At 37.3% G+C, this 13,610-nt stretch overlaps 1 protein-coding gene across 3 annotated transcripts in view; it reads left to right on the forward strand.

The window, feature by feature from the left end:
- Positions 1–13,610, forward strand: part of WDR88 (WD repeat domain 88) — a 30,284-nt gene that overhangs the window by 4,021 nt on the left and 12,653 nt on the right. For all 3 annotated transcript variants that reach the window (XM_042852178.2, XM_065567184.1, XM_065567185.1), the window contains exons 2-5: positions 713–823; positions 5,100–5,188; positions 8,381–8,444; positions 8,981–9,119. In XM_042852178.2, the coding sequence (XP_042708112.2) occupies positions 713–823; positions 5,100–5,188; positions 8,381–8,444; positions 8,981–9,119 (403 nt within the window). The remainder of the gene's footprint in view (positions 1–712; positions 824–5,099; positions 5,189–8,380; positions 8,445–8,980; positions 9,120–13,610) is intronic.

Consider the following 13,610-nt stretch of genomic DNA (forward strand, 5'->3'; position numbering starts at 1 on the left):
AGCGGGGTCAGGGCAGTGGGGCTTTTCCCATCCCTCTGGGACTCTGGGGCCCTTGGGCATGGGCCTCATAGCCCCAGTGGCTAATCCATCACTGGTCACATGCCCTTGCATGCTTCGATGACTAATAGGAATGGCTATTACCCATGTTTTGGCTAAAGTGTCCACAGAAAGACTCATGGGATGGGGACAAGCTTCTTCTGTGGCTCATTAAGAGTTAACTATTCCTTAATAGGCCATCAACGCATTTGAAATACAGTCAATAGTCATACTTTTAGCTGCAAAGATGATACATGCAGACAAACAGGATAATCATATTTGATAGATTATAACTTACCTTACATGACATACTTTGTATAAGATTTGTTGCAATTGTCTAACAGTGGCAATATTAATTATATAAATGGTCATATTTCAATCATACAGCGTACACAACATACTTCAAGAATCAAAATAGATTTTTTTAAACTTAAAGAAGAGCAAGATCATTGTCATGTACAAACAGGTGCTTAAAAAAAAGTCTTGCTGTGATCTGCCAAATCAACTGCAATCTAATAACAGAGAAAGATGAGTGTGAATGCTCTCAAACAGCAGGAACTAAAATATTCTAATCGGGTTACTACTTTTAGACTATCTCTTGAGGACTAACTTGTCAACAAGAAGGATTTATTATATAAGATAAAACATACTGTATCTTTGTTCTGTTCATTTACAGATCCACTTTAAAATTTTGAGAGGGCACTGTGATACTGTGAGCTCCTGCCATTTCTGCTTTGAAGATACAAAAATTCTTTCTTGCTCTTATGACAGAACAATGAAACTCTGGGTATGTCATGAATCTAAAACAATTCAACAGTCACGCCATAATAATGTCTAAACCAAGCAAGAAATTTCATATAAGTATGGAGGTTGAGTGAGTCATAAATTGACCTTCTAAACAGCATTTTATTCAGTTTGTAAAATAACTAAACTGTTTCACAGGTACAATTACAGTGTTAACGCTCCTATTCCATACTTTTAACATATTCTTTGACATTCAGCAGTGCTCCATGTAGGCACCTGGAGATGAATGTTCTTATACACTAGTGAGGGAGAGCTCTACTACAATATTATATAATATGTCAAGTCTTTCTGGGGAAAAAAAATATTTCGTTTTGACTTGGGAATGTCATCTTGTGCTGCTTTTATAGTGTTAATGAGGTTTTTTTTCCTAATTGTCATGTTTTTTCCTCATTAATTACCTGAACCTAGTCTCTGACTCAGCAAAGAACTTAAGTATGTATGTAGACCCTATTGACTTCAGAAGGACTTAGACATGTATTTAAAGTGCTTTGCTGAATAGCTGTGGACTTAAGCACATGCTCAAGAATTTTGCTGGATCAGCGCTCTAGTTCTTTGAATAAAATACTTCACAACAATGGCTTGTTACACAATTTTTGATTTCTTTTGATCTGGAGGTTCATTTTGCTCACCATCACATTGTTTGATGTGTACAGTCTTTCTTAGAGAATAGTGGGAATCAAGGGTTATGCACTATAGGCACTAGATTTAGCTATCAGCAAGGGCATAATGTTTTTTACACTTTTCATGTGCTGCCTTTTGTTTGCAATGAAGTCAAATCTGTCTGTTCTTTACTTTCTATCTGCTCTGATGCCCTTGGCCAGTTTTATGAAGTTACCTAGGGTTTCCACATAATTCCAACCAGGTTGGTTACAGCAACCAGGTTTAACTGAACTGAGGCACACAAGAACCCTGGCTGATGTGATGTGAAGGTTATTTATTTCAGTCTGTTCTAAAAGATGGCCCAGATCCTTATTCTTAGATAAGTACTATACCTGATGTTCATATGAGCAGCTGACAATTCATTATGCCTGACATATATGAACTGGTTTGTAACTTGATTCAAACACTTCCTGCTGAGGTTGGTATTAAGGGATGGTAATGCCTTAATGTTGTGAATACAGGTGTAGAGGCTATGATGCTATAAAGAGAACTTTAGTGCTGCATTTTTATCCAGATATCATGCTTAGCTTCCATTATGACACGTTAAGAAATTTTCTAGTGAAAGTTTGGGAATAGATGAAGAACAAAGCTATACTTGGGGTCAGCTCAGGCATCCACAGTGTTCAACACTTCCAGGGTATCCAAGAGACAGGACTCATTCCATCCTTAGCTCCTCCCATGAAACAGCTGAAGAGCCGCTCCCTTTTTGATAGGTTTCAAAGCAAATAATCATGATTACAATGGTGATGTTTAAGGAAATATTTGTAGGAGGCAAGACAGTAAATAAATGTGTCCAGCCAAGTGGATCATTAAGATGTTCACAATTTAATGTTGGTAATTCCATCACATTGTCAGAACTACATACTCACTCCTAATCCCATCACAGAATTGGAATTTGTAAAGTATAGATTCTTCTATTTTAGTGAAAACCTATGATATCAAACTTGCATGTCAAGAGATTTAAATCAAAACAAAAAAATAAGGTAATTGCGGAATCTTCCTTAAGTAAACTAGATGGAGGGGACACATGAAAGCCTCTTCATTGAAAAGAGAATATAATGTATTGAATATTTTTTTCTTCATGTATGGAAGATTAGTACTGTCTGATGTGACTTGCTTATCTTGGGCATAGTTGTGTAAGAAAATTTTTATCCAGCGCTCCCTGAGATATTATTTTTTGTCAGGAGCTATCTAAGAGAATCTACCTGAATGTTGAGGGCTTCCTTATAAGCAACACATAAGAGAGACAATGGTTCATTTATCCTGATAACTTCCACTTTGTCAGGACAACTCTGATTTCCTCTTCTATAGGAGTAGCTGGGCCAGTTAGGATTCATAAAAGACCAGGTTTGATAACAAAGAGCTAGGGAAACTGTCAATTCCACTTTGTTTCTTTTGAAAGAGTAGGTATCAAATGACAGGTTTCAGAGTAGCAGCCGTGTTAGTCTGTATCCGCAAAAAGAAGAACAGGAGTACTTGTGGCACCTTAGAGACTAACAAATTTGTTAGTCTCTAAGGTGCCACAAGTACTCCTGTTCTTCTTTTTAGGTATCAAATGTGTATCTAAGAAAGTATTTGGAATTCCTCTTGTGAATAGAAAATATTTCACTGGCAGTGCACACATCTTTTGGAAAACACAAATTAATAAGGCACAGTACACATGGTCTAGATCAGTGGTTCTCAATCAGAGACACGTGTACCCTGAAGGTATGCAGAGGTTCTTCCAGTGGGTACATCAATTCATCTAGATATTTGCCTAGTGTTACAACCGGCTGCATAAAAAGCACTAGCGAAGTCACTAGAAACTAAAATTTCATACAGACAATGACTTGTTTATATGGCTCTATATACTATACACTGAAATGTAAGTACAGTATTTATATTCCAATTCATTTATTTTATGAATATATAGTAAAAATGAAAAAGTAAGCAATTTCTCAGTAACAGTGTGCTGTGACACTTTTGTATTTTTATGTCTGATTTTGTAAGCAAGTAATTTTTGTGAGATGAAACTTGGGGTATGCAAGATAAATCAGACCGGGGTACAGTAGTCTGGAAAGGTTGAGAGCCATTGGTCAAGATAAGTCTAGAAAGACAGTTTTCTTGACTCAAAAAATTAAAACAAAATTGTAAGTTAGGGTTTTTTTTGTTTGTTTCAGCCTTAGAAAGAGACACGATGGCTCTAATGTCTGCTATTGGAACACTGAAAAATAAGAAAGAAAAATCAGACTTAAAACAAATTTACTTTCATTCAAATTCTCTGTATCATTCACAGCTGTTAATTGAACAGAATAACTTCCAGTTGAAGGATCCTGTCAGGGGCAGCTGCTGCCAAGCCCCAGGCTGTGTACATTTCACAAGGTGGGAGTGAGGGGGAGGTTCAAATGTAGTAAAGCTTCACTGAACAGCACAGCAGCCTTTGAAGGGGCATGTGCAAGTAAGGCAACTTACAGTGCCACACACAGGCCCTGATCCTGAAAACTCTTATTCAGGTTCAATTAATCCCCTTGCAATTAGTGACACTACTTATTTAAAATAAAAACTTGATCATATGAATAAAGGAATAAAAATACATTGACCTAGAGTTACCACTGCATGTCAAACTTTCTTTACTGTACAGTATTTGAAATGTGTTTAGGTTAGGGTGACCAGACAGCAAATGTGAAAAATCGGGACGGGGCTGGGGGGTAATAGGAGCCTAGATAAGAAAAAGACCCAAAAATCGGGACTGTCCCTATAAAATCGGGACATCTGGTCACCCTAGTTTAGGTGGCACTTCCCATTGTGTAAAGCTCAATTATTATTATTTGTATTACTCTAGCACCTGGTTGTGGACCAGGACCCCATTGTGCTGGCTGTACAAACACAGAACCAAAAGATAGACCCTGCCCCAAAGAGTTTACAATCTGAATATAAGACATGACACAAGGGGGGAGGGTAAGGAGGGGAGTAAAAGGAAAGGAGACAGTTTTGGTCAGTATGATAGCCAGTAGTCGCAGTACACTAGTAGTCTAACCTTTGTCATGTTTGAGGGTTTTGACGGAGGATAATGAGGTAAGCTTTACAGATATTTACAGGGAGCGCCTTCAAGTATGAAAGGCAGAATGCGAGAAAGCACAAAGGTATTTGTAAATGTATCAAGTGGGCAATGGAGGTTGATGTCATGGGTGACTGAAGGCAGGAGTTGACATCTTGCTTGTGAAAGATTAGGGTGACCAGATGTCCTGATTTTATAGGGACAGTCCCGATATTTGGGGCTTTGTCCTATATAGGTGCCTATTACCTCTCTCTTTTCAGAGAGCTTACAGTCAAAATATAAGACAAGAGACAACAGGTGGATACAGACAGTGGAGTAAAAGGACATAATGAGACAATATTGGTCAGCATGTCAGGTGGTGGTCTCAGGACACCAATATTGATGATTGATTTGTGGAACAGGTGAAAGGTCTTTTTTTTTTTTTCATGGATAAAGGTAATAATCATTCTAATTCTCAGATCAGATGCTACAACTGAGACCAAGTTCACTGATTTCAGATCTTTTATATGTTGCATTTTATCTTTTCAAAATCATTAATCAAGCTCCTTTGGATTTATTTAAGGATGTTGAAAAAGGTGTTCCTGTTCAAGTCTTTGAAGAAAAACACACAGCTCCCATTTCTGAGTGCAGCTTGACTCCTGATAACAAAAGGTGACCTTTCATTTGTAGTTCATATGTAAGTATAAATAGAGAGGAGAAAGTGGTGCTATTTGACTGCTAGGTGTTACATTTTTACAGCAAATGAAGAAAACCAGGACAAAACTCAGAACAAATAAACTGAGTATTGCTCTGATGCTTCCATATAGATAGATTTGTTAGAGAGGAAATTGAATTAATTTTTTCTAAATATACAGAAATAGTTGTGTTGAAGTACAGAAGTTAAACAAGTACAGATAGAAAAACTGTTATGCCAGTTAGCTTATCTTCAACCATTTAATATTACTTTTATAATGCAGTAAAATGAATGATTGTTTTGGTGTAAACAGATGTGTTTGAAATTAGACACTAAATTATTGGAACAGTATTCTGTTATATTTAGAGCAATAGCATTTACAGAAGTGACTATGATGATTACACTACATACTTAAAGTTCCAGTCCACTCATTCTAAGCTCAGTATTGGTTTCCTCTCTCAAATCCACAAAAAAGGCATTACCTCAAAACTGGTATGTTATTTCTGAGGCCAAAGTAGAATTTTTCTTCCAAATTTGATGTGAATTGGACAAAAGGCTCCTAAATTATGAGACCCTACAGAAGTTCACTAGCAGCCAAACTGTGTTTGCCACATTGTAGCAAACTCCTCTGACAGAATGAAGGACAGAAACTTAGGCCAGGTCTATGCTATAGACCAGGGGTCGGCAATGTTTGGCATGCGGTAAGCACCCTGACAGGCCGGGCCAGTTTATTTACCTGCTGACACGGCAGGTTTGGCTGATTGCGGCCCCCACTGGCCACGGTTCGCCGTCCCGGGCCAATGGGGGCGGCAAGAAGCAGCGCGGGCGAGGGATGTGCTGGCCACGGCTTCCTGCCGCCCCCATTGGCCCGGGATGGCGAACCGCAGCCAGTGGGGGCCGCGATCAGCTGAACCTGCCGCATCAGCAGGTAAATAAATTGGCCCAGTCCGCCAGGGTGCTTACCCTGGCGAGCAGCATGCCAAACGTTGCCGACCCCTGCTATAGACCTATATTGGTATAACTATGTCACTAAAAGGTTTGAGAAATCCATACCCTTGAGCGATGTAGTTATGCCGACCTAACCCCCAGTGTAGATAGTGCCATGTCAATGGGAGAAACTCTCCCATTGACATTGCTACCGCCTCTTGGGTACAGCTTCTCCTTACAGTCTTCACTTAAGTGCTACAGTGGTGCCAATGCAGCATTTTAAGTTTAGACTTGCCCATAATTTAGTTTACTGATTTAGCTAAGACCTTGTGTCAGATTGCTGGTTCAAGAATGATTTCAAAAGATATTAACTTGACTGGGAATGTTGCTAGAGATCATTGATTCTAGCAATCTTACAGCATGTCAGATAACTGCCAGAGACCTATGCTTTCATTAAAAAAAAAAAAAAAAAAGTCTCTCTTTCTTGCAGACACAGGCCTCATAGTGTAATTTCTTTCTTAATACATAAGCATGGTTTTATACACATTATCTTCAGCAGTATTCACCATTAGATTGTTTTTATTGTGAGACATTCCCCATGCTCTTTACTCTCCCAGAATAAGAATCATGAGATGATGGTGTCTTTAGAGAATGGAACATTATTTACTTTGTAATTCTGCTTTCCTGAAGAAGGATTCTTCACCCATCCACACGGGGCAGAGAAGGTTATTGTATTTACTATGTAGTGCAAGATTTTGTGGAGCTCTTGCCTCCCAGTCTTGAAAGTAACTATCTGAAATGCTTTGGGGCCTGTGAAGTGGGAGCAGGTTCACTTGGGGGGAATCCCAGAGCCAGCCTACAGTCATAAATGTTAAGACCTTGGAGAATTTCCTGAATGACTTGTGCTGGTGGCACAAGATATGTAAATATATGCCATTGTATAAATGAATAATAATTTGTGAACTAGCCTAGGATCATGGGTTTCTTCTGACATCGGAATTTATATATTCAAAAAACTTCTGTATTGTTTATCAGCATTCTATATCTCTGCAGTCAGCTGTTATAATTTTGTCAGGAGATGCATCTTATCTAATGTCCTGCCATGGACATTAATCACTACAAGAGCTGTGGAATACACAAACAGTTGACTGTGTAGGTCAAGCAATGTCACTAAGGGTATTATTCCTGGTATTGCTATCAGTGGAGCATAGTCTAGATCAATTCCAATCAAGTTGGAAGATTGACAAAAAAAACTTTGGTCACCACACTTTAATTATGCTAATGGTGCCTTTTGCTGTTGCCTGAGTTTTTGAAGATTGCTAAACAGACAAGCAGAGTTTCATAGTTTGTTGACCTTTATATTTGTTTCCAGTCAAAAATAGCATCGATACATAAACTAGATATGGCCTTTATGTGTTAGATGATGTCTATTGAAGAGCAGAAAATACACTGTCAATTGTCAGAAGATCAATGTATGAAATTCCTTGCCATCTAGGTTCCTTTTATTCTTTTAATATATTTAAAATCCATTTTCATGTTGAACTTGTATAAAATGATATTCAGTGACACTGTAATAAATTGGTCAAAAACTGAACAAGTGAAAAGCCATTTTGGTAATAAAGTATAATTATCATGTTCTTTAACATTCAGAATAAATGTATTTCAAATATATGGGAATGTTTTAAGAAAACCTGTCAGTTTCTAGTAAACTTTATTAAATGGCTTTGTTGTGTAATGTAGCTTTGTATTTGTGCATAAGAAAGGTCAGTGGTGTTACGCAGCAATATCAACTCCTGAAAATGCAAATAACTAGCAACGAAGATACTTCACATTCATAACAGCAAACCCACCATAATTGCTTTACATGCATTCTAAAGTTAGTGATAATTAAATAACTTGTAATAGGATGAAATGAAAATGAATAGGCTGTCTGCCCTCCAAATTACATAGAAGGCATTCTTTTGTTAATTTCTAGTGCGAAAAATTCCAACTTCTATTTCAAAATTTCCAACTAACTCCTTTTTTTGGCAATAGTTTTTGCAAAAATATAAAAACAAAATATATTTATTTTAAATTACTGGAAAGTAGGGAGAACAAATAATTTAACAGAAAACTGAAGGTGTGCGTTTGCTTTTCCCCCACAAAGACAACTTTTTATTGTTTCTATACTAACAGCATTTTAAGTCTGAGTTCTTTTAATGGAAATGTTGATTGTTGTTTTTGTTAATATGCTTAATTTTTAGAGTGATAACATCATCCTATGATAAAACAGTAAAGGCTTGGGATATGGAAACAGGAAAAATGCTTGTATGTATTGATTTTTTCAATGAGTTTAGCTTTTAGCAGAAATTGGTAACATTATCAAATTCATAAAGATTTTTAAGTTGGAGGTACAGTAAAAAAATGCAATCCTCACGTTGGGCAGTAATGTGGTCTAGTTGGAGTCTGTAGGCTCAGCTGTGAGAGCGATTAACTGTGTGACCTAGGGCAAATCGATTTCTTGATATGCCTCAGTTACCTCATCTGTAAAATAATATAGGAATGATTACCTACCCCAGAAGGCTACCTTGAGGTTTAATTCATTTAATATTTCTGGCCAATTTTATGATCTCAGCTGGCCGGTGCTATCTAATTTTAAATTTCCTGCTAATGCAAAATATGAAGTGGGTTTAAAAAAATTGAAATACTGTAAACACACATTTATCAGAGTTCATTAAAATATCAAACAGTAGCAAAATCTATTCCTTCTGAGCCTGTTTACTGATTATAGAAGAGCTGATAAGAAACTGTGATAACTAATCCCAAAAAGCATGACTTCCAAAACGGTTTATTTTCTTCTTCAGTGGACTGTAGACCAAGAAGGCCTTGTAACTTCATGTAATATTTCATGTGATGGTAAATATGTGGTATCTGGCTTGGACGTGGAAAATGCTATATGTGTTACTGATGCAGTAAATGCCACAATGGTGGCATATGTCCAAGGTAAGACTTTAAAACTTCACATTGTTTAGTTCCGTTCTTGAGTCTTGCATCTGATGAGATAATTTTTGATTGCATAAAGAAAGTCAAAAACTAGATTTATATTAAATTCAAGATCTATTGGATTCAAACAATGTTTTGTGAGGTTGGGAAACAAACCAATGTGTGAGGAGGGGAAGCAGTATTTAAGAAAACATATCACAGACATGCCCTCCACATGGCAGTGAATATGGAACATCAGGATTTTATTTCTATAGGATGTTTTTGTCCAGTTACACTTTGTTCAGTTTTGTCAATGTGTATTCAAATGAGTGTGTGCAAGAATCTTAACCATAGGTGTTGGTTAGCATTCTGCATCTCACCCTTCCTTTTCTCCCATCTTTTTCCTCTCCTTCTGAAGTGTTTGTTTTCTGCAATAGACTCCTCAGAGGATTTTTAATTCTAGATTTTTTCAGGATTAGTAGATTGGTGTTGTCTAATGTGAGTGCTGCATTTGAGGTGCACTGATGATGGAATTTATCCCAGTTCACTAGGACTGGTTAAGCTTCCTGCATTACATAAGGCCCATGTAATCCCCTGGGTCTACACAAGCCTCATGAGCTCTTTAAGTGGTGTAGAGGGGCTTGGATGGGCTCTGTGCATTCTGTGTATCCCAAGTCCGTTGACATGAGTTAATATTTCCTTCTGTTTTCTTCCCAAAACCTCTCTGATAGCTACTATGCTATCATAAAAGCATCAGGAACTGGAGGAAGATGGGATAAGAGATAGATCAATGATAACATGGTGCATGAGTCCACTTGTGGACTCATAGATAAACATGTAAGACTGAATTACAGTGGTTGCTTTGCAGTAACCAAGAAGGCTTGTGTGTTTTCTCTCCGTATGTCCATAAACGTAAGCTAAAATAATATAGGAATGATTACCTACCCCAGAAGGCTACCTTGAGGTTTAATTAATTTAATTAACGTAAGCTAAACTAACTACAGTTATTTGTTACAAATATCACTTTAGATTGTTATGGTTTTTAACAATCTAATTTACTTTTCACAATTTATTCAATTTTTCTTTTTTAAAATTTCATCTCTTTGCCCTGTAAAAAATTGACTATTTAATATCACTTTGGTTTATAGTCAGTTTCTGGGTTTCATAAATTGGCACAACAACACATATTTGGGATACAAACACTGCAAGGGCATGTTTATTTAATTTAAAAGAATATTTCTGTGACTTTGTTTTTGTTTTTAAAAAGTTTATGGAAAAACTTCTATTTGTCTTAGACTTTGTAAGAACTTGTTTTTATAAAAACTATGTTGTAGACTAAAATTAGCCTGACAGTGGTTTTGATTTTTAAGCACAATTCCCCTTTGAAAGCAATTTCAGTGCTGAGATCGCAGTCCAGAAAAGCACATCAGCACATGTTTAAGGACTTGATTCTTGGATATGCGGAGCACCTTCAACTCCCATTGAAGCCTTTGAGAGTTGAAGATGCTCACTCAACATGTTTCAGAATCAAGCCCTAAATACATGAGCAATCTCATAAATACATGTTTATATTTTAATTTAAGTGCTTTGCTGAAATTGCTTGTTCTTAAAAGTCAGAAGTACACTACAGCTGAATGTAGTTTCAAGATGGACAACAGCTCCATTATTCTTTAAAGGGACACTATCAGGCCAGAGTTGGTTTACATTGACTTTCATTGAGCTAATTACATGCTTAAAATTTAATCATGTATTTTGCTAGATTAGGGCCTGAAGGCTTAAAAATCAATGGAATGGTGAGCTAGTGGCTTATTTTTAGATTCATTAGCAAAAAAAGAAAAATCTACAAAGCTACTACTCCTTTGAATTTTAAATTTTAATTTAAAGCACAGTATAAGGATATGTTTTAATAAAGTTATTGATCAAAAAACAACATAGCTGAGATTTATTCATAACTGAGGAAAACTTAACGTATCCCATAACTTTTCCAATGCACTGTGTTGCTTTTGCTGGAGTTTATTGTATCCTTTCAACTGAACTGTGTGTTGGGGACTTTCGTGTTTGTTATAAAAAAAGAACCTTCTATGAGCTTGTTTTGTATACAGACTGGATGATACCGTGGCTAAAAAAAAATTCCACATATGATATACTGGATTTTGAGTTGTACCATGAACTTCAAATGTCCTTTAACTTTTTCCAATTTATTACTTTTCATGCAAATTCTAATCCCATTGTTGAGACTATTGTAAATTAATGTTTAGATTAATATGACTTTAATCTGTTGATTGAATATGATTTCAACATCTATAGATGTTTATTTGTTGATAGGAAGTATTTACAAAGATAATTGTTTTACTGTGTGTCATGAAGTTTTACTTGTGCATGTTTACATGTTCTCATTGCAGAATAGCTGACAACTAATATAACAGACAATGAGGAGTCAATATTTTCATAATAGAATTTCACTTTGGTAATATGTTGATAGTAAATATAAGATTTATATTTGTTAGTCTACAGTTTCATAGGACTGTGTCAGGGTTCCCTCCCCACTCTGAACTCTGGGTTACAGATGTGGGGACCCGCATGAAAGACCCCCTAAGCTTATTTCTACCAGTTTAGGTTTAAAAACTTCCCCAAGGCACAAATTCTTCCTTGTCCTTGGACAGTATTGCTGCCACCACCAAGTGAGTTAGACAAAGATTCAGGAAAAGGACCACCTGGAGTTCCTATTTCCCCAAAATATCCCCCCAAACCCCTTCACCCCCTTTCCTGGGGAGGCTTGAGAATAATATACCAACCGATAGGTTAACAAAGTGAGCACAGACCAAATTCCTGGTTTTTAGGACACTAAAAATCAATCAGGTTCTTAAAAGAAGAACTTTATTATAAAGAAAAAAGTAAAAGAATCACACCTGCAAAATCAGGATGGAAGGTAACTTTACAGGGTAATAAAAGATTTAAAACATGGAGGACTCCCTTCTGGACTTAATGTTACAGTTACAAAAAACAGGAATAAAACTCCCTCTTAGCATAGGGAAAATTCACAAGCTAAAACAAAAAATAATCTAACGCATTTCCTTGCTTTACTTACAATTATTGTAATCTTAGATGCTTATTTCAGGTAGGGTTTTAGGAGAGGTTTTTTTCCTGCCTGGTCCCTCTCTCTGTCCCGAGAGCACAAACAAAACCTCCCCCCACAGATTTGAAAGGATCTTCTTCCCTTATTGGTCCTTTTGGTCCGGTGCCAACCAGGTTATTTGAGTTTTTTAACCCCTTACAGGTAAAGGAGGGATTTTATGCTACCCTTAGCTGTATGTTTATCACAGTCTGCTTAATGCAGGGGTCGGCAACGTTTGGCATGCAGCTCGCCAGGGTAAGCATCCTAGCAGGCTGGGCCAGTTTATTTACCTGCTGACGTGGCAGGTTTGGCCGATCGCGGCCCCCACTGGCCGCGGTTCGCTGTCCTGGCCCAATGGGGGCGGCGGGAAGCGGCGTGGGCGAGCGATGTGCTGGCCGCATCAGCAGGTAAATAAACTGGCCCGGCCCACCAGGGTGCTTACCCTGGCGAGCCACATGCCAAACGTTGCCGACCCCTGGCTTAATGAGTCGTTCTATTGTATGATATTTCAGATATCATCAGATCCCTCCAGATCCGTGAGGAATGCATGTTGTCAAATTAAATCAGATAATGTCTGCAAGATTATTGCTTACCTTTTTACTTCAAAATTTCCTTTTGTCTTAGATATAGGCTCTTAATCCTTCTCTCATGTAGTGACAGCACCACAACACCCTTTTCCCTGCTTGGAGAATAGGATAGCTGCTGCCTACACTATTCCTCATATTAGCCAAAAATCCGTGCTTAAGAAGCAAAGTGCTGTGCCCTCCTCTAAAGAACTAGAATATCAACTTCATGACCTGCCAGGGGTTGCAAGTTTGGATTGCCTGCATATAATCCAATTTACTTCTTTCACAGGCAGTTAGCGAGAATGGTTTAGCAGAGTGAATTATCTCAATTCATCAGTGACTATTTTGACATGACATTCTTTCTAGGATATTTAAAAGAATTGTTATAAATTACCAATTAAAATCAGTTTGGAGTACGTCATGGAATAATGTATTTTTTAAATATGATGTTTGTGCAGGATTCTCACTCTTGGACTCCAGCTCCCTAGTGTAAAATAGGAGGAACTATCTCCCCAAGCTCTTATGGTTTTTAAGACTGTTAGTGGTAACAGGTAGGGAAACCAAGCCACCACCTCCACTGTTGTTTCATGCCCAAGGTTTAATTGCTTGTTCACATTATTGTTATTGGACTTGTTCTTTTGGGGGTATTCCTAGAACTGCTTACGCTCCATGAATTAGAATCTTGGCTGGAAGAGATCATTAGAGAAGGGGGAATACTGACCTGCTTCTCTGAAGGTATCATTTTATATGATATTCTTATTTACTCAACCTACTTACCTCCTCTCAGAAGGAAATTTTTTCTTACTTTGATATTTTATTGTCCTACCTTTT

This window comes from Chrysemys picta, chromosome 14 (assembly GCF_011386835.1).
Source record: "Chrysemys picta bellii isolate R12L10 chromosome 14, ASM1138683v2, whole genome shotgun sequence".
In the NCBI taxonomy this organism is placed as follows: Eukaryota; Metazoa; Chordata; order Testudines; family Emydidae; genus Chrysemys; species Chrysemys picta.